The following is a 21755-nucleotide window of genomic DNA, read 5'->3' as shown; positions in this document are numbered from 1 at the left end:
CAGGGCTATGCTGCCCAGCGAGGAGGCAGCCTAGTCACTGTCTGCCTGCAGAGGCTTTGCTGAGCTCCTGTGGGCTCTGCCCAGCTGCCATGTGATCTTCCCTGCAGTCCTGTTTATATGGATGTAGTTAGAACTGCCTCGGCAATGGTGGCCCACCTCTGTAATGGCAGACTCAATCTGTAGTGGCAGGTTGCCTCAGCAATGGCCTGCTGCTTCAGCGATGTTGGACTGCCTCCATAGTGGTGGAGTGCCTCAGTAATGGTGGGCGCCCCTGCCCCACAGAGCTGGACCATCCCTGGTTCAGCTGTGCTTGCTGTAAAACTCTCAACCCAGAGCGTTTTCAGTTACTGTTTTTTTGGGGGGGGGTGGTGAGACCCGCTGATCCTGATCACCTAGCTCCCTGACTCAGTGTCTTTTTTTTTTTTTTAGTTGAATGGTCGACTCTCTCCCAGGTGTTCCAGTCGCCTGTTGAAAAGGTGCCAGGATCTAAGTGATTTCCCGTCCGGCGACTCAGCCAGCTGAAACAAGGTGCTGAGATTCCTAGCAGTTTTTTTTGCCCAGGAATCTCCTGGCCTGGCTCCCTATTTCAGTCCCCTTTTAAATCAGATGAATGGGTGATCTGTCTTCCTGTGGCTCCAATCACCAGCTAAGAGGGCACGCGGACCAGTGTATTTTGTACGGAGAACCGCCACACTAGGGCACTGGCAAAGCAGCCCTGCGGGCCAAAACAGCCGCACTAGTCAAAACAGCCGCGCTGGTCACCCGTGGGGCTCCTCCGCCTGGGAATCTACTGGTCTGTGGGCAATAAAAATCCATTTGGAAATGCGGCATCCACTCACCCTCTGCGCTTTCACTGGGGGCTGCAATCCTGAGCTGTTCCTACTCGGCCATCTTTCTCGCCTAGTTAATTTTTATGGGGTTTCACCGTGTTGGCCAGGCTGGTCTCGAACTCCTGAGCTCAGGCAATCCACTTGCCTTGGCTTCCCGAAGTTCTAGAATTACAGACATGAGCCACTGTGCATGGCCTAGAATTTGTTTTTAACCTGATTAAGGATAGCTGTGAAAAACCTGTATCAAAATTCACATTCAGTGATGAAACTTTCGCAGTATTCTCTCTAAAGTAGTATTCCAGTTATTATTAATAAGGTTTATATTAGAATGATAGCCAGTGCATAACACACACACAAAAGTTAAAAGCATTAAGAATTAGAGAGGTGTTTTTTAAAAAACTGTCATGATTCACAGGCGATATGATTCTTCATAGAAATCCTAAAAGAATATGGAAGCTTATTAATTAAATTAATATTAATAAGGTGAATAAATGATAAATTTTAAGCAGATTTGCTGGATATAGGACTAACATATACAATTAATTAAATGTGATATGTCAGCAACAAAAAAGATAGCACTTACAACAACAAAAAGTAAAAAGTACTTAGAGGCAAATCTAAATTTGTGTAACCTTTATGGAGAAAAATATAAAAATGTGTAAGGATCATTAAAGAAGATATAAGGAAATGGAGACAAGAGACCAGATTATGGATAGAAAGGCTCGGTTTCTTAAGGATGCAATCTCCCCAGTTAATCTGTAAAATTAATGCAATTCCAATAACAAATCTGGCAGGGATTTTTCTGTCCTCAAAAAGCTGATCCTGAAATTTACATAAAACTGATGAGGTGTGGTGGTGCACACCTGTAATCCCAGCACTTTGGGACGCTGAGGCAAGCAGATCACCTGAGGTCAGCAGTTTGAGACCAGCCTGGCCAACATGATGAAACCTCATCTGTACTAAAAATACAAAAATTAGCCAGGCATAGTGGCGGGTGTCTGTAATCCCAGCTTCTTGGGAGGCTAAGGCAGGAGAATTGCTTGAACCCGGGGGGTGGAGGTTGCAATGAGCTGAGATTGCATCACTGCACTCCAGCCTGAGTGACAGCGAAACTCCGTCTCAAAGGAAAAAAATAAAAATAAAAACAATAGACTATAAAAAAAAGTGAAAAGTCAATGTGATAAGTCAGTGTGGGAAAAGATATTTATAACACATATAACAGGCAAAGCATTAGGATTCAAAATGTATAAAAGATGTCTTCCAGATCAATAAGAAAAAGACAAAACAGGAGAAAATTTGGCAAAAGATTAGAAACAGGCAATTCATAATTTAAACATATAAAAATGTCCAACTTTATTAGTAATTAGATAAATGAAAATTTAAAAATAGAATACTATTTCATATTAGTCAGATTGACAAAAATTAAGAAGTCTGATAGAGTATTAGCAAGGATGTAGAAAAAGAGGAACATTGCTGATATGAAAGTAGATTGGTTCAGCAACTTCAGAAAACAATTTGCCAATATATAGTGAAGTTAAGATGTTCATATCTTACAACGCAGTAATTCCACTCGTAAGTATATATCTGAGAGATACTTCAGACGTGTACAATAAAAAAAAAAACACGAATTGTTTTGAGATCTCTCAAAAACGTAAATTAGTTCAGATCACTTCCTTGCTCAAAATCCTTCAAGGCTGAGATTAAAATTCAAAGTCCTCACCAGGCCTACAAGGCTTACCAGTTTGCTTCTCTACCTACCTTTCTGGCTCTGCTCTCCCTCTTTCTGTTCCAGCCACGATGAGTTTGCTGTTTCTTGAACAGCCTCTTTTTCACCCTAGGGCTCTTGGACTCATCATTCCTTCACTTCCTCAGTGTTCCCCTAGTTTTTATTTTGGCTTGATTTCTGGCTTCAGCGAGACCTCTGTTGACCACCTTTTCCTTCCCTCCCTCCCTCCCTTCCCTTCCTTCCTCCCTTCCTGCCTGCCTGGTTCCTTCTTCCCTCCCTCCCTCCCATCATCTATCTTCCTCCCTCCCTCCCTCCCTCCCTCCCTCCCTTCCTTCCTTCCTTCTTCCTGTACATATTAGATGTACATATTTGGGGTGCATGTGATAATTTGATACATTCATATAATCAAATCAGGATAATTGCCTTAAATATTTATCTTTTTTTCATTCTAGGAACATGTGAATTATTCTCTTCTAGTTATCTTGAAATGCACAACAGATCGGGGTTAACTATAGTCACTCCACTAATCTATCGAACATCAGGTCTCATTTCTTCTAAGTATGTATTTGTAACCATTAACAAACGTCTCTTCATCCCCTGCCCTTCCTGGCCTCGGATAACCATGAATCTACTCTCTATCTTCATGAGATACACCTTTGTAGCTCCCACATATGATGAGAACATGTGATATTTGTCATTCTGTGTTTGGTTGCTTCCATCTTTTCTAAAATAGCTGCCAGGACTGCCTCTTCTACCCCAACCCTGCCAGTCCCTTTATCTCCTTTGGCTGGTTTATTTTCCTTCCTGCCTGACATTATATTCTATATACATTGCTCCAGCATTTATTTCTGTCTCTCCTACTAGACTGTGAGCCTCCCGGGGGCTGAACATTTTCTGTCTTACTCATTGTCGCATTTCCCAGTGTATAAAATTATGCTTGCTTGGCACAGGGTGGGTGCTCAATCACAGCTCTTCCAATGAGTGAATGAATTGATTTGCATGATAGTCAAGATACGTCAATTTTGATGGGAAGGAAACACTTAGATGACACAAAGAGTACTTCTTGGTAAAAACAAAGCCATTAGAGTTATGGATGCATGCAAAGAATTCGAAGAAGATTGGTTCATAAAGTGTAAAAGAATATTCTTCAGAAACAGTTTGATTATGTGAACTAAGTTAATAGATTAAACACAAGTAGATATCTGAGTATTTCATCTATATTCCTATAAGTTTGTATATTCAGGTTGATCAGAAAACTCTTGGGACTGTCCCTTGGGAAACCTTATATTCAGGTTGTCTGACATGTTGAGTTGCAGTACGCTGGAGCCTGTACAGTCATTCTGTCTGCCAGGCAGTCATTCCCAAGTACCCAGGGTCAGACCCAGCCCCAGGCATAGGGCCAGGGGGTAGCAAGGACATAGAAGGGAAGGGAGTCAGGCACACTGAGCGTCTGCTGTGTGCCAGGAACTCTGCCTGGGTTTCTCTCTCACCAGGGTGACTTAGGAGCACCCCTTCCTGGGCTCAGGCAAGGAGCAGGCCAGGACTCCAGGGCTGTTCAGCTCACTCTGACTTCTCCAATCCTCATTGCCCCTGCAGTTCTCGGAGATGTTCTTTGTGTCCATCTGCACCTCTGAGTTGGCCATGAAGATCTATGTGGACCCCACTGAATACTGGAAGGATGGCTACAACATGCTGGATGTGGTCATCTTCATCATTATGTTTCTCCCCTATGTCTTCCGCAAGTTCCTGGGCAAACAGTTCACTTACCTGCATATCACTGATGGCATACAGTCCCTGCGCATCCTCAAGCTTATCAGCTATAGCCGGGGCATCCGGGTGAGTGCACTGGGGGTGCCATGGTGCTGGGAGGGCAGGCTGTAGGCCCATCTGCCACCGAGACCCTGAGGAAATTATGACTCTACTACTATCTTCCAGTTATTGAGTCCAACATGTGTGGCAGGTTGATCTTTACCAGCATTATCTCAATCTTAAAATAATTCTAAGAAAGGTATTCTTAGCTCCATTTTACAGGTGAAGAAATTAAGGCCCAAGGTCACCCAGCAGTGAAATGTCAGAGCTGAGATTTGAAAGGCGTATCTGACTCCAGAGGCCGTCTGAAGTTTTCCTTTCTCTCATGCTGCAAAGTGCAAAGATTTTCTTATGTGACACATCCTTTGAACTACATGCCCAGGAAGCCTTGGCTTTTTGGTGGTCGAGGCTGCTAGCTGCTTTCCCCAAACAGCTGCAAGTCTGCTGCTGTCTTGCTGGGAATAGTCTCTGTGCTACATTAGGGTGGCTCCGGAAGAGCTACTCCTGCTGAGAAGTCTTCCTGGGTTGCTGAAAACCATGGAGTGACCAACACTTCCTTGACTCAGAAGGCTTCAGAACGAACCTCAGGGCTGCCCGCCTACCCTGATCTGTGCCCCAGACACTTGTCCTGCACATAGTAGGTTTGCTTGGCTCTGGCCTAAGAGGAACTGGGCATCCCTCTTCTAGGACTGGATTTCTGCAGATTTCTGGACCGCACATGAAGAGAGCCCGCCTGGATTGTGCTTAAAGAACTTGGCCAAGGCCAGCTGTCATGGGTCCTATATGGGGCTTCCAGGAGAGCATGGCTGTTCCTCTACAGCTGCTCTCAAGGCCGCTCAGCTTGGGCCTCAGGTGGCACCAGCTCGTGGGGTGGCCTGGAGGTGGGAGCCCAGCCAGGCCTCTCCACAACCCTTCTGCACAGGCTTTGGGTTCTACCACCCCGTGTTCCTCCCTTCCCGCTCAAAATGCAATCTGCAGACCACATCTCATCACAGCTTTCCTCATGAGGATTTACTGCTTTCATCTTAGTAGTCCTTGGGAAAGAAATCCTGCCTCTGTTTAGTGGGGAGGAAGGCTTAAAAAAAAACAACTCAGCTCTTTTGCAATTAATCCAAAAACATGAATTTTCTCTTCCCAAGGAGAGATGGGAGGCATCTGGTGTCATTCACCCCTGCAGGCAGCGCCAGACCGTTCCACATGCAGGGCAGCCCAGGGCCCTTGGACTGTCCCTGTTTCCCAGGTTACCCCAACTGTCAAAACGGTACTGTCTTGTTTCCTAGCTCTAAGGACCTCCTTTCCTAGTACTAAACCAGTGAACAGTCTCTGTGCTCAGGGTCATTAGTGGCTGAAGGTGGTGGTATGGGGCAAAGGCCTTGAGAGTTGGTCCCAGCTCTGCCATTTTATCGGAGTATGACTGTGGCCAAGACAGTTTGTTTCTGTGAGCCTCTGACCACTCGTTTTGAAATGGGAAGAATGATAACACCTACCTGCCTTGAGGTTATGTCTGTGAAACGTCTGAGTAGATAAACATCCATTGAGTGTCTACTGCATGCAAGACTCCAGAGCAGGAAGGCTGAATGATAAGGTGCTCCCCAGAAATGGGCAATGTAGTGGGGAGATAAGAAAAATGCCCATTTCACATGGGGCAGGACTGAGGTTACAAGACAGGGACCTACCTGTGAAGGCAGGGCTGACAACGACCAGGGAGCCACGTTCCTCTCGGCCCTCTCTATTCTCACTCCCAGGGTGTTTCCCTTATTCCTCCTGGGCCTGGAGCAGAGATCATTCAGGGCTGGCCCTCAGCTAAGAAGCAGGAGCAGGACGCCCTGAGATGACCACACAGCCAGGTTGGGGTTCAAGTGGTGTGGTCACCTCAGACCTGAGAGAAGTGACTTAGAGTGTCAGACATTGGCAAAGCACTGTTAGATTGATCCAGCTCTCAATCTGGGCACAGTTCTGATTCACTTCATTAATTCATTAGTTCATTCATTCAGCCAACCAACTAACTGGCATGGCACCAGTTGCTGGGGACAGCTGTGAACTGGGCAGAATGGACCTCTGTCCCTGGAGCCTGCCCAGCCCGGCACCCTCACCTACCACAGTGTCCCTGCCTTGCAGACGATGATCACCGCCGTGGGGCAGACAGTCTACACCGTGGCCTCAGTGCTCCTCCTGCTCTTCCTCCTCATGTACATCTTCGGTGTCTTGGGCTTCTGCCTATTTGGATCTCAAGACACGGGTGACTATGATAACTGGGGGAACCTGGCCGTGGCTTTCTTCACCCTCTTCAGCTTGGCCACGGTACTGTGTTTGGGAACAGTGGTGAGGACAGGGGCCTTGGGAAGGGATGGCCCGGGTGGTGTGAACGTGTGGACATGTGGGGCCTCACATGGGGCTTGCTTCATGTCCAGGTGCTCAGCTGGGCCCAGGGAAGCTGAGGTATGTTCCCCATCACAGGCCAGCCCATCACATGGGCTCTGTCGCTGTCTCTAGGCCTATGACTCCTTAGAGTGCTTCCACATGTCTCACAGGGTGATCAAACTTTTCAGAGTTCTCAATGATAATTCATTTGGGTTAAGTTTAATTTATAAATGAAACCCATGTCACGTAGCCTTTTGAGGAACAGGTTGTCACAAATCCACGTAGAAGAAGCATGCAAAACTCAAATCTAGATTTCTAGATTTGGACTCTGGAAAGAGTGGGATCGTTTTAAAGGTGGGACTGGCAGAGAGGCAGTCTCTTTCTGGGAAGGTTGGGAGGCCTAGAGAAAAGAGACCCTGAGGCATGTTGGTCAGTGGTATCCCCACCCAGGGGTGCCCTGCATTCCCAGGCCATCATGTATGTGCTGGAGCCAGTGGATTGGGAGATGCTGAGGGACTGACATGGAAGCAGAGCCACCCTCCTCCTCAGTGGGGCTGGGACTCCCCTAGCATAGGCGAAGGTGAAGAGGAGGCCTGTGCTGCTGGGCCCGGGGCCCTCAGCATACCCTGCCTTGCCTGAGCAGGTTGATGGCTGGACAGACCTGCAGAAGCAGTTGGACAATCGGTCTTTTGCTTTGAGCCGGGCATTCACCATCGTCTTCATCTTGCTCGCCTCTTTCATCTTCCTCAACATGTTCGTGGGTGTGATGATCATGCACACAGAGGTGAGGCCATGGCTGTGAGGATCAGAAGTCAGGGCAGGTGTGGCAGCTGGAGCTATGGGGCAAGTCTCCAGGGACGACCTGGAGCTGTGTCTTCCCAGTGAAGTGGAGTAGAGGTGGCTGGATGGGCCTGTCCCTCACCCGGCCCAACTCTCCTCCCTGAGCCCAGTGCATTTGCCTTGCCTGCTGATGGTGGTCAATAGGATGGTGGGGCTGAGGGAGCCTCTGCAGCTGCAGTTGGCAGCTTGAGTGGGGGCTGGTCCTGTGTGGGAGAAGTGATCCTGCTGAGGACCTGAGCAGCAGTGCAAGGCTGGGGAAGAGGAAAGACTGGGTGTGGGCATGCAGCGAGAGCCCACAGTTGACCTCCATCTTCTGACCCTAGGACTCCATCAAAAAGTTTGAGCGAGAGCTGATGTTGGAGCGAAAAACAACAATCATGGAACAGAAGCAGGTGATTCTGCAGCGGCAGCAGGAGGAGGTCAGCAGGCTGATGCACATGCAGGTGAGTGGCCCTACGGGAAGGTGGACAGATGGGTGGACGGATCGTCAGGCTCATGGGATGGCCAGGAGGAGGGGCTCTGAGGCCTGGGTAGACAGCAGGTGGCCTCAGGCGCCTGCAGCCTTAGGTAAGATAGCCGCCTTCCTCCCATATTTTATAGAATCAGCCTTGACTGTCGGCACTTTTGTGTTTCTCTGCACCTTTCAGTGTGTTGAGTGCTGTGATTATAATGTCTCCCGCTATTGGGGGCAGAACTCCACTGCTGGGCCCTTTGGGGCCAGGCAGTGTGTGCTGAAGCTTCTTCCTGAGAGCTCGTGGGTGCCAGGCAGCCATGGCCCCAGGCCACTGAGTGGACAAGGATGCGGAGGCCCTGATAGGGTACCAAACAACCTTGGTTTTGTCACGTACCTAAAACCCAAACAAGAATGAGCACAGCAGACTGGAGATTGTCTGTCAAGCATGATGCAACCATGAGGGAGCAGGGTAAATTTTCCCTCTGAGCCTGAGTGCTCTGAGCCTCCCATGCTGAGCCTCGGGTGCTCTGCTGGGCCTTCCTCCCTTGGTGGGTACATCCCTTCTCGACCTCTTCTCTGAGGTGGAGACACGCGCCTGTCTTCACTGTGCCCAAGGTTTGTCCGGGGCTCGGAGAGGCTGCGTGGAGTCTCACTTGGACTTCATGTGCCGCCTTCCTCAATGGTGGTCACCTCACTCGGAGGTCCAGGCTCAGAACGGGTCAGGATGAACTTGTGGTCAGGCTGAAGCCTCCTCTCAGGGCCAGGGTCAGGCCTTTGCCTGGGGCCCATCCTGGAGGGTCCTCATGTCTCTGTGCAGCTCGGCTGTCACCTCCTCATCACTGCTCTCTCATTATGCTTTCCTCTCTAGATAAACGCTGACTGCAAAAGTTTCAGTGAGTTGGTGGAGAACTTTAAGAAGACCTTGCGCCACACTGACCCCATGGTCTTGGATGATTTTGGCACTAGCCTACCCTTCATCGATATCTACTTTTCCACTCTGGACTACCAGGACATGACTATCCACAAGTTAGTTCCAGCCCCAGCCTTTCCTGGTCCCTGGGGCTTCCTCGAGGTCGGGCTGTGTCAGGTGCCCTGGGAGAGTGAGGGGGATGATGGCTGATGTGCTGATAGGCAGTGGGTGGGTGGAACTTGGCTTTCTTGGGGTGCAGGATTCCATGTGTACATTCCATGGGCTGCTGTGTGGACAGGCCGTGGCTGGGGGAAAATCTGCTCCCCCTGCCCTTCCCCAACCCATCTTGACTTGTATGTAAATGCCAGCTCCTTAAAGTCTCTAGGCCTCTCCTCACTCACCCCTTTACAGAGCACAGAGGAAAGACCACTGGGTGACCTCAGCTTCTGGCCTGGTTGTGCCACTACCTTCCTGTGTGGCCTTGAGCACTTCTCTGCCCCTTTCCCATCTGTCACAGGAGGGGCTGCTGGGCTGATTCAATGAAAACCATGTATATGAAGCTGTGAGCTTGACCTGGCCCAGGACTTGTGCTCAGTGCGGGTCAGCTGGGATTACGAGCAGCCATTATTGAGCAGGAAGGATGTAAGAATCTGGCTGTGGGTGCCAGGGAGCCGCAGTGGGCTCTTCAGCGAGGACAGGTGTGATTCGTCCAACTTCTCAATGAAAGCTGCCTGGAGGGCTTTAGAGCTGGGAGGAACAAAAAGGAAGGCGTTGGGGAATGCCCACTTTTGACCCAATAGGGGGTCAGTCACTGTCTGGGCACCCCCATGCAGTTACTTCTCTCACAGCCTAAGAATTTATTTCCAATGTGATATGTGAGGTAAAATCCCCTGCACCAGGGGGCCCCAGGAAGAGTGGCAGATCCAGGATTCCAACCCAGCCTGATCTGGCTCTGAAGTTGTGCCCTTCTTTGACCCAACACCTGCGCAGGTGCTAACGTGTGGTGAGCGGGGCCTGGGGCGCCGGGAGCCTGACCCTGACCTCAGATCTCGTCTCCTCCTGCTCCATTTTTCAGGCTTCAAGAGCTGTACTATGAGATTGCGCATGTGCTGGGCCTGATGCTGGAAGACTTGCCCCAGAAGCCCCAGCCCTTGGAAAAGGTGGATGAGAAGTAGCTGGGCATGGGGGCACCCATGTGCCGAGGGCCTTGCAGACTGTGACAGATCCCTATTAAACACAGGCTTTCTGAGTTGGCCTCTCCAGAGTGGCTGTGATTATGGCATTTCCCCGCCTTTGAGAGTTAGACCTGGATAGGTGCTCATGAAGTTTGATTCCCCAGAGCGAACCCCAGTCCCGCACCACAGGACATGCAGACCTCAGGAGTAGGGATAGGGAGGCTCAAGACTTGTCCTGGCCAGAGGCCACATCCAGGGGCCATGCTGGCTCTAGGTTCCCTGGACCTAGCAGCAAGGGACTGGGGAAGCTGCCCGAGGACCATAGACCAAGAGGGCCTCCAGCTGTCCCCTGAAGCACATGGTCCGCTTGAGCTGGTGTGGCCCTGCTGATCTGGGTGTGGGTGTTCTCATACTGACAGAGTCACATCTCTCTCTGTGGACCACTGCTACAGAGACCCCTCTTTGGAAGGCTACTCTCATTTCCCCTAGGCTCACCCCAAGGGGTGCAGCTAAGACTGGCAGGATTCTGTTGTGTGGGCCTGGAGCTCAATCTGGGGGAGTAGCCTGCTGGCAATGCCAGGGCACTTTGCACAGAGCCTGGGAAGGTGCGGCAGCATCAGCACTTTGGGCTGCTGCCTCGTATGTATGGCTAGGTGGCATTTTCTCTGTCATTCCTGGCCAAATGACTACTAGGGCCACCAAGGTCCTGGCACCTGTCTGGCTTGGCCATGATGGAGCAATCTGAAGGCCCCAGCAGTGTGGGGCAGTGCAGCACAGGTGATACTCCTTACTCCAGACTGGCCAGCCCAGAGGCCTGGCAGTGCCCACTCCACACCATTGCTGCGGAGTATGCCTGAGGTCTGTCACCTTGGCAGTGCCATCTCAGACAGAGGGGGAGGTATGTTCTGTGACTGGCACCTATAGCTGGGTGCAGAAAGGCCCCGTACCCACACTGGGCATTCAGGTTAGCAGAAAATGCATGGGGTAGAGTGAAGAGCTATGCTGGGGGCTGGGGCTTCCATGACGAGAAACCCATGGTCTCGCTCTGGCCCTCTTGGTGCTCATGGTTGTGTAGGGAAGACAGTCATCCCACCACTTTTCCTGAGGAAGTGACAATAATTGAATTCAGGGTCAGGGGGCTGCGTTGAGAGAATCAGGGCCACGTTGGGAATCATGAAAGCAGCGTGGAAGAAGGATGGCTCTTCAGGGTGAGACCTATTGAGGTGCTGTGGGAGAATCCTCTAAGGGCAGGAATTGCAGCCTGGCCACTTCCTACATGGAGACAGCATTGTGTCCATGCCCTGAAGGTGGCCTGGGGTCCATAGGGTGTTTGTGCCCCTCCTGGCAGGGAGAGAGGCTCTGGGTCTGACATGTGCAGGGGATGACTCCAGGCTTCGGCTTCCACGGGTGCTCTTGTGGGTGCAGCCCCGTTAGCAGGGCAGACAGGGCCCAGCTGATGGCTCTAGTTCAGGGCCGGGGCAAAGCAGACATTGCCAGCTGCTCACACAGGGTGTGCCAACATAGCCATGGGAACGCTAAAACATATCCAGCTACGCTCATCAGGAATCCTGGGAATTGCCCTAGGCATCTGAGAGTGAACAAAAGATTTGAAAATTGGCCTCAGTGGGGCAAGGTAGAAAGTGCCATGGTTTTGGAGTTGGGAGACTTGGGTTCCCTAATAGGGAGACCTTGGGCAAAGTGTCTAGTCTTTCAAGCCTCACCTATTTCCTATGAGAAATGCAATGATAAAACTGATTGGCTACAAGGATCAAATCTCCGTAGGCGTGTGAGAAAAGAGGCAGTCAGCTCATGGTTCACCCTTCCTCACTGTCGGCCCTGCACCTCTGCTGGGGGCATCTATAGTGGGCTGTGCTGGACAGGGGTTGAGAGGGGTGAGGTCATCAGGGCAGTGGTGGGAAAAGTATGGAGCTGAGAGCAGGATGCAGAGGTCAGGAACCTGCACGGGGGTGTGATGCGTCCTGAGATGGAGCTGCTTCAGAATGGGCAAAAGGCACGTCAGATCTGGAAGGCCTGGGTCCCATGCCTAGGAAGGCAGCCTTTGGGCACAGCCACCAGAGTGTGGTGTGGGAGGGTGCATTAGTCCATTTTGTGTTGCTATGAAGGAATACTGGAGGCTGGGCAATTGAAAAGAAAAGAGGTTTATTTGGCTCATGGTTCTGCAGCCTGTCCAGGAGGCATGGCACCAGCACCTGCTTCTGGTGAGGCCTCAGGAAGCTGCTACTCGTGGTGGAAGGCAAAGCAGAGCCAGTGTGTCATGTGGTGAGAGAAGGAGCAAGAGAGAGGGGAGGAGGGCTGCCAGGCTCTTCTAAACAACCAGCTCCCGTGTGAACTAACAGAGTGAGCTCTCACTCATCATGGAGTGGGGGCACCAAGCCATTCATGAGGGAGCTGCCCCCGTGATCCAACACCTCCCATTAGTCCCCACCTCCAACATTGGGGATCCCATTTCAACATAAGATTTGGAGTGGTGGACACACATCCAAATTATATCAGGAGGCAAGCTGCCTTTAAGGGCACAAGAAGAAGGCTTTTAGAGAGCAGAGAGCTGGTGGGGGCAGAGGTGACGTGCACAGGGCCGGCCCAGCAATGCTGGCAGAGCAACCTGATGGATATTTGGCACAGAGTCCCAAAGCAGCATTTCTGTTTGGCTCTATTCGCCTGCAAAGCAAACACTGGCAGATTGGAATTCCCACTTGGGCTCTCACCAACTCAAACAGGCTTGGCCAAGACCTTTAATTGATTTGCTTGGGGCAGAAGTGGCTCTGCTTACCCACGCCTGGCTGTGGAAAGCAAGACCTTCCTCACTCTCCCCGGACCCTGGGATCTAGTAGGGTTGACCCTGAATGGCTCCTTCATCTTCAGCCTGCCAGCCTGATCGTTTGGGGGCCATAGGGGGAATGCAGAAGACCCGGGGCCGAGACTTCTGGTCATGCCCAAGCCCTCCCCCAGTTCTTGTGGGAAGGATCTGGAATTCAAGGCTGGAGGTGTTGGGAAGGTGGCCGGATTTTCTTTCTTTAAAACTGCTTTCTGATTCCACCAGTAGGAAGCAGGCCCTGTATTGTGGATATCCAGGCAGTGACTGAGAATGTGAATGCTCCTGTCCATTCCAATAGGCCCTAGAAATCTGATTCTGAGATGCTGGAAACTGTGCCCCTTGAGGCTTTCTTTGAATCTTTAGGACACCTCCTAGAACAAACTGGCCTTCAACAGGTCAGGTCTGGCTCTCTGGGCATCTCCACCTGTGTCAGGCTTTGTCCCTGACCCCACATAGGTCTGCTGTGTTGTCCTAAAGGCCCTCAAGAGAGAAGATGGCTCTGAATTCCTGACTAGGCAACTCAGAAAGAAGAGGTGGTTGTTCTGATTGTAGTCACAGGGGTTGGAAAGAGGGAAAGGAGGTAAACGCGATGATGTAAAATCTGTCGACACATGGGGATCCCCACTCTCCCCCATACTGTGCCACAAAGAATTTTGTCTGTGTTTGGTCAGCCATAGGCTGCACCTGTCCCAGGTTCTGTTTGACTTTATTGTAGCTCTCTGTGATGTGGCATTAGGGAATGGTGGAAAGCCCGGCCTGCAGAGCTGGAGTGGAGGGAAAGGGGAGTATTTTTGCTTTCTCAGCCAGCTTCATCATTCTCCTCCATGCTGGTTAATCAGGGTAATGGGCAAAACAGAGGGAAAGTTAAAACACCAGCAGAGCTAGATGGATACACAGCAGGGAGCCAGGACGAGGGAGGGACGAAGGAAGCAAAATCTGGGGGCTGAGAGCCTGGGAACGGTGGACAGCAGCTATGACACAGCTGGTGTGTGTGCCCTGGAGAGGACCAAGGAGAGGTTAACTGTCCTGGTGGGTCAACAATAGGATCCCTATGGGTATTCTCTGATAGAGGCAAATGATGATTGGAATTATCTTAAAATTATTTTTGGTTGCTGTACCTTTAAAAAATGAAGCCCATGGATAGATTAGACCATGTGGAGTCTGCATTATATTCGGGTTATATAAAAGATCACCCTGCATAATAGAGACCTATTGGGTTAACAGTGGGAAATGCTAAGAGGGCTTTCCATGGACTGAGCCCTTAGCTGGGATCAGGGGCCTCCAGGTGAAACATACCAGAGGGTGGTGGCACCAGGTATGATTGTTTTCTTCCAAAACGAAACTAAAGTATCAGAAGGGAAGTGTGGAAGAAGCCATAAGGAGATGAAGAGCCTATTTCAAAAGTCTTGGGAAACTGCAGAGTGACTGGGGCCTGAGTGAACTGGTGATGGGACCATGGTGGTGTCCTCACAGCAACAGAACCTCACTGCCCTCCAACTTGGCATTTGGGGACCACTGCCCCTGACTTCCTCTCTCTCCAGTGCTACTTCGAGCCTGGGATCGGGGCCTGAGATAAAAAGAACTCTTTAAAACTTGAGGCTGGAGCTGGGCATGGTGGCTCACACTTATAATCTCAGCTGCTCAGGAGGCTGAGCTGGATCGCTTGAGGCTAGGAGTTTGAGAGCAGTCAGGGCAATGTAGTGAGACCCCATCTCTACAATGTAAAAAAGAGAAAAAAGAAAAAAAAAACTTGACACTGGCCCAGAGAAGGAGGGATCCAAACAGAGGTCAGGCTACAGTTTCAGTGGCATAGCCTGTTCTCCTTACTGACTGTGGAAATACTGCCTTCTGTTTTGCCAGTGTTTCTGTTTATAAGATCTTTTTACATATATGACTTCAATCACTTAACAATGCATATTCCCATTAAACAAGTGGCAAAACTAAGGTTCAAAGAGATGATGTAACCTATTCAAGTTTATACAACTAAGGGGGAAGAGCCGGGATTCACAACCAAATGTGTCTGGCTCTTTAGCCACTCTGCCGTGGTGTCACCCAACAATCTTCTGAGGAATTGTCCCCCTTTATAAGCGGAGAAGCCAGCTCTCAGAGACACACTGGGCTAAGGTCATCATTAAAGGGCAGAGTCCGTATTTGAACACAGGTGCCTCTGCACTACTGCCTCATAGCGACCTTGTTCTTTCTTGTTGAAGCAGCTATTTTTTCAACTTTAGAAACCAAGCCATGATTCCCTTCCGAGAGGGGCCTGACTCTGGGAGGAGGTGGGCATGGTTGCTCTGATGGGCCTCAGTTGGCCATTGAGTTCACTGGCACTTTCTCAATCCTTGGTCCAGGCTCTGAAGTTTGCTGGCCCTGGGAGCCCTGGGAGCCTGGAGATTGGGAGGACGGCAGGAAGCAATCAGTGTGTGCAGAGAGGGTGGTGACTGCGGCAGCTAATCAGGAAATTACAGCCTGGGCAGAGAGAGAGGTTTGGCTTAGACGTCGCCTTTCCCTGGGTTCAGTACAGCAGGCCCACATGGAGGCTTGGCTGAGGTCAGGATGTGCTGAGCAGGTGTGAGTGGGTCACAGCAGGCAGGATGCGCCAGCCTGGTCAGTGTCCTGCAGAGCTGTCTGGACACCCCCAAGGCTGGCCTCTGGGGTGGCGACTTGCAGGCAGTTCCCTCTGCCTGCTCTCGCACCCACTCATAACTTGACCCGCAGGAGTGGCAGCTGTGGGCACCTGGAAGGGGTGCCTTGAGAGGCTCTTGGCTGGAGCTTTTTATCTGACCCTTGAAAGGGCAAGTGGAAAAGGAGAGAAAACATTATCAGTGGGAGAAGCCAGCTGCAGAACTCTACATATGTGACACCATCTGCATTAAAGTGAGGGGAAAAAAAAGGAGAAATAAATAAAACACCACATATAAAGTGGCAGTGAGAGATTTTGTTTTTTTCTCTTTTGGGTGGCAAACATGAAAGATAAAACCTAGGACTGATTGCCCTGGATGTGGAGAATGGACACCCTTGTCCACTCTTGGCAATGCAAATAAGTGTGGCCTTCTCATAAGGCAATGTGGATTAGATTTCATATGTGTGTTTCTAGGGCCCAATCATTCTACTTCTTGAAATTATCCCAAGGAGCTAAATAAATGTCAAATGTACAGAGATGCATGGATAAGGATGTTTACTGTGGCTTATGATAATAGGAATATAAGGAATCACCTAAATGCTCATTGGTGAGGAACTGGTTACGTTATTATGAATCCATAGTTGTGGCCATTAAAAGTAATGATTACTCAATAAGAAAAGATGTTCCTGATATTGTATTGAGTGAAAAAAGTGGCTTTCTAGAGCAGCATGGGATCTGGCATCCTTTATGTAATAGTGAGTGGGCATATAGAATGAATGAGCACATAGACACGTATGTCTGATGAAGGATGTCTGCAGAGATATTCATAAAAATATTCATAGTGGTTTGGGGGATCTTGACTTTTGTCCGCACATATTTTGAATGTTTTGCATTTTAAGAATGAGTATGTATTTTATGATCAGGAAAAACAATACTTTTTACCTTGAAAACATTGTATGTGCATCTCTGTGGTAAGTGGAAGGGCATTCTCTGCAGAAGGAACCAAATGCACAAAGGAGAGAGGGCAGGAGCTCACTGAGGGTTTAGGGAGGGCTGAGAAGTCAGTGTGGCTGCAGCCTGTGCTGTGGGATGGGCAGTGGGGGGGACTGGAGGTTGGGGCAGTAGTCTGGAGCCGGATCCTGAGGGCCTTACATCTCAGCAGGGCAGTTTGGCTTTTAAGGGATGGGAGTAATGGTAAGTAAAACATTGACCTGGCCAGATTTCATTCCCACTGCCTCTGAGGGTGGCTGTATCCCTCTCACTTGGCATCTAAGGGCCCTCTATTCTCTCTAGTCTGTCTTTTCTTCCTCTTCCCATGTCTCCCAGGGATCCCCTTTGCCTGGCTCAGTCTCACCTCTACTCCTGCATACCTATCTGTTCTGTTAGAGGGGACTGAGTACCAGGCCCCCTCTAACAGGAAGCCTTCCCAGATTGCTCCCACTAGCCTTGATTTCTCCTTTCTCATACTCTCACCCTTGACCTTTCATACCCTACATTGAATCAGACCTTAATGCCTCTACCCATAGATATTTCTTCTAGCACCAGCTGAGGGGGACTATGGACTACAGGATCATCCCTAACACCTGGATGCCAGTGACCAGCCTGCCTGAGATATGCCAGCTTTAGAATCCTGATGGAGGGAGGGAGGGGGAGGGCAGCAAAGAGACCCAGCAGTTATTATGTGCATATATGTCACAGGCACAGTGCCAAACACCACGTATAACTTTGCATATTTTCCCCACTTTACAGATGAGGAAACAAGCCCAGAGAAGTTCTGTGACAGTGAATGTGGTGGTGCTGTGAGTTAAACCCAGGCTCTGCCTAACTCCAAAGTTAACCTCCATGATCTTGTCTCTGGCCCTTACCTCCCCACCCCACCCGAAGGTAGGCTGGGCTGGGTGGGCTGAGGCAGGGCCTTCCTAAGCTTTGCTGGCCAGAGCAGGAGGCTGGTGAAAGCCCAGGACTCAAGGGACTTCAGAGAGGGATGTGAATCCCTCTCACCTAAGGGGGAGCTCCTGACCTGGTGGAGGATCGGGGCAGTGTAGCAACCATGCTGGGGGCTTGGAAGTGTCACCACCCCCAAGGAAGCAAAGCAAGAGATTTCCCTGGGGGGTTGTCTGGAGGGGAGGGAGGCTGGACACGTTGATCAAGAAAGAGCATCTTCACTCAGAAATCCTCCAGCAGTAGGAGGCCAGTGAGATGAAAATGAGTAGTTTTGTGCCCCAGAAGCAACAGCCCATTTGAAAGCAATATTTAGTGGTCACATCCAGGGTCTTTTCAAACCCTGATAGGAAACCTGGAGAGATAGGCAGGTGGGGTCAATGTCTGCTTGACAGAGGGTTACTGGGACTCTGTGAAGTGAGGTCATGCCCTGGCAAGAGCCTAGCCCACGGGCTAGAATTTGGGCTCCTTGACTCCCCAGGGGGATCATGCCCTCTTCTAGGCCCCTCCACTAGCCTGGGCTCAGTGGATAGCCCTGCATTGAGGGGCGGGGTGAGTTTCTGTGAGCCTGGGGGGCTGGGTGGGCCTCAGTAGGCCCACTGTGGGTTCTGGACTGTGGGGGAGTTGAGAGGCATTGGTGGAGTTAACGCAAAACTTGGGAGAAGCCAGGAGTTTACTATGAATTGTGTGTGCCTGTATTCATTCTGGCCTTGGTGACACAATAGGAATGCCAGCTTGGGGGATGGAGGAAGGATCCTTGGCCACACTATGCCTGGGGTGGGGTCTTTTGTGTAAGGATATCCTCTATTGAGTTGCATTTACCCAGACAGGGAGAGAGGTGTGTGTGTGTGCGCACGCACACGCGTCTGTGTGGGCATGTGTGTGCACGAAGAGGCTGGAGTCTGGGTGGGGATGAGCATCCATCCCAGTGTGTCCTGGAAGTTTCCCAGATAGGCCACAGGAGGGAACAGTTTGGGGAAACCCTTGCTGGGCCCCACCACAGCCTGGCAGGCGGCGAAGTGGCCAGCCGCTTTGTGGCTGCAATGTCTTAGAGAGTTAGCCAAGCACTTTCTGTGAAGTCATTGGGATGTAAAACCCTTGGTTCAATTAAATGGGTTAATAAGTATTGTCTGATTTTGATGAAGAATAATAATATAATGTGATAATAGCAATAATGGTGCTATTAGCTGCGATTATCACTCGTGCCACACTGTCCCGGGCATGGAGGGGGGTGCAGCTTGCATTCCCTCATGCTCAGGCCGCATTTTCCACTCATAAAACCCCATTCTTCAAAGCCTTTCCAGCCCAACTCCCGATATCCATTTTCAGGACAAATTACCAACACTTAAAAAAATTGGTCCATTTTGCGTGAAAGCCAAGTTCAAATTACTGTTACTTTCCCCTTTATGCTGAAAACTTAAAAAAAAGGTAGGGGTGGGAGCTGAGGGGGACACAGGGGACAGATAGAGGAGGAGAGGCAGAGGAGGGGGAAAGAGGGCAAACGGTGTATGGATGAAGGAGAAAAAAGCGAGCCTTCTTGTTTCAGTAAAAATGTATTTCTGGAATGATGTTTCAGTTTACTCAGGCAGAAAAATTAGAAATGGTGTGCTTATTAAACAGGCTAAGTAAGCATGACTATTTTTAGTAGTGTAGTAAAACCTTGGTAATTTGGACCTCTTTAATAAAGATTCCATGATCATGCGGGCTGGCAGGCACACACTGTGTGTGTGTGTTGTGTGTGTCAGGGCAAGGTAGGGGTGCAGATGGGTTGCTGAATTGGAGGTTAGGGAGAGGGAAGGGTACAAGAAGGGACAAAAGGAAGAGGAAAGGACTCCCTCTTAGGAGAACCTGCTTCAAACACTGAACTCTTGCTTAGTAATCAAAGATCATTACAAATTCTTCTCACTGAACACTCTTATTGGCACCTACTTATTTGACATCTGTTCAAAGAAGAATGTATTTGAAAGCAAAAATTTCATTTCTATAAAAATCTGTAAAGATTTACTTGATAGCTGTCATACTGGCCCCCCTCCAATGAGGCTGCATCCCAGGTAGGTGATGACCGGCACCTCAGTGGGAGGACAGGAGGAGTGGGCAGAAGGCTACTCCCTGTCCTGTGGGTCATAGGGTTTTTTTTTTTTTTTTTTTTTAAATAATGATTATTTTATTTCATCATTGCAAAAGTGATAAATTGTCAGTGCAGAAAAACCTTGAAAGGGACAAATGTAAAAAATGCTCATTTTCTCCCTGTCAGAGGTAGCTGCTATTAACACTTTGTACAAATCTATAAAATTATCTGCGCATACATAAGAACAAAAATGATACTGTGCTTAAGACCGTTTCATAGCTTGCTTGTTTAGCTTTTTTGACAGAGAAGCTTGATTTAAAAACAGGGCAATAGTGAATCTATATTTAATTTTATGCTAAACTTACAAAGAAAAGTCATCCATCTCAGGTTGCTCTTTCCTGGCCACAAAGTAGATGCTTGATAAAGGAAATGTCCTTAATGGAGTCCCACGGCTATGCTGCATAGAAGGATGAAGATTCAGAATGAGGGCCACACAAGGGGCCCGCTATTGCTGGACCTCCAAGGGGCTGCTGGTTGAAGAGGATTGTAGGGAAAGATTTGCCAAACAGTGAACACAGCCCCTGGGGGTCGTGGGAACCAGCCTCCAAATGCCTCTCTGGGTAAGGCAGGGCATAAATACTTTTTGGATAAAATTGAGGTAAAATATACATAACATAAAATCTACCACTAACTTTTTTGTTTTTGAGACTGAGTTTTGCTCGTTTGTTGCCCAGGCTGGAGTGCAATGGCATGATCTCAGCTCACTGCAACCTCCGCCTCCCGGGTTCAAGCGATTCTCCTGCCTCAGCTTCCCAAGTAGCTGAGATTACAGGCATGTGCCACCATGCTCGGCTAATTTTTTGTAGTTAGTAGAGACAGGGTTTCACCATATTGGTCAGACCGGTCTCGAACCCCTGACCTCAGGTGATCCACCCACCTCAGCCTCTCAAATTGCTGGGATTACAGGCGTGAGCTACCGTGCCTGGCCCATTGTACTGTTTTCTGTAGTGACTATACCATTTTACATTCCCACAAGCAATGAACAAGGGTCCCAGTTTTTCCACGTCCTTGCCAACACTTGTTATTTTCTTTTAGGATAATAGTTATCCTGATGGGTGTGAGGCAGTATCTCACTGTGGCTTTGATTTGCATTTTCCTAATAACTAGTGATGTTGAGCTTCTTTTCGTGTACTTATTGCCAATTTGTATATTTTGTTTGGAGAAATGTATATTCAAGTCCTTTGCCCATTTTTGAATTTGGGTGTTTGGTTTTTTTGTTGTTCAGAAACACTTATAAAAGCAGTGTCAAGAGCTGCCTGTGCTGAAAAGGAGTGAGTGAGTGGCGGAAGAAGGAAAGACACAAGAGAGGAGAGAAAGGAGTGCGGAGAGGGAGAAAGGGTCAAGATATGTTTTGTGGAGTGTGGGAGTGAGGGATGGCTATCCCTCAATTCTTTTATTCAGTAAATATTTATTGAGCATCTACTATGTGCAGACACTTCTGAGGGGTTGCTGTCTACACCTGTTTGACTCAGTTCACCATGCTGGCTCTCTGACCACACTGATCCTGTCCAGCTGCCAGGGCCAGCCTCCGGGAGGCAGTGCTTATAGTCACAGCTCAGGGACTCTGCAGTCAGGCTAGGGATTGAGTCCCTAAAGTGGTGTGGTACACCTTAGGACAGGTTACATGAGCTCTCTGAGCTTCACATTCCCCTATAAAACGTAGCTAATAAAAGAAATAAAACATGTCAAGTGCAGCAGGGGACAACAGAGAGTGAAACATGTGCCTCAGCCAGCCAGAGCAGCTTTCATCCTCTGTGGGGGCCATCCTGCCCTCTGCCTCCTCCCTGCTCCACAAGCAGCTTCCTGTGCCCTGACCTGCTCCTCAGCAGCGGTCTGATTCAAGGAAAGCAGCCCCTCCAGCCAGGGCTCCAGCAGCTGTGTCTCCTGAGTGCTCTGCAGCTGCTTGACAGGTAGATACCTGCCCTGGACAGTACCAGCCAGTCGGGAGGCCAGACCCAGCAACCTGCAAAAGCAATGTGGGAGTGTGAAGAGTGGGATTCCCCTGATGGGAGGGGCAAGGAGGCAGGGACCAGCAGGGGCTGGGAGGAGGCCTGGCAGGGTGGCCCCCCATCTCAGAAACAGGAAGCTTGTAATCTGGACTGACGTGGGAGCTTGGATTTCC

At 49.6% G+C, this 21755-nt stretch overlaps 1 protein-coding gene across 1 annotated transcript in view; it reads left to right on the top strand.

Moving 5' to 3' along the window:
• The window catches only part of CATSPER3 (cation channel sperm associated 3), a 57226-nt gene extending 47036 nt beyond the window's left edge, over positions 1-10190 (top strand). The window contains exons 3-8 of the mRNA XM_017532349.2: positions 4153-4392; positions 6484-6666; positions 7370-7510; positions 7890-8009; positions 8889-9046; positions 10006-10190. Of these exons, the coding sequence (XP_017387838.1) occupies positions 4153-4392; positions 6484-6666; positions 7370-7510; positions 7890-8009; positions 8889-9046; positions 10006-10105 (942 nt within the window). The 3' untranslated portion in view covers positions 10106-10190. The remainder of the gene's footprint in view (positions 1-4152; positions 4393-6483; positions 6667-7369; positions 7511-7889; positions 8010-8888; positions 9047-10005) is intronic.
• The last annotated feature ends 11565 nt before the right edge of the window (positions 10191-21755 follow it).

This window comes from Cebus imitator, unplaced genomic scaffold (genome assembly GCF_001604975.1).
Source record: "Cebus imitator isolate Cc_AM_T3 unplaced genomic scaffold, Cebus_imitator-1.0 Scaffold76, whole genome shotgun sequence".
Lineage (NCBI taxonomy): Eukaryota > Metazoa > Chordata > Mammalia > Primates > Cebidae > Cebus > Cebus imitator.
Note: the sequence above shows the minus strand (reverse complement) of the source record. Positions and strands in the feature narration are given on the sequence as shown.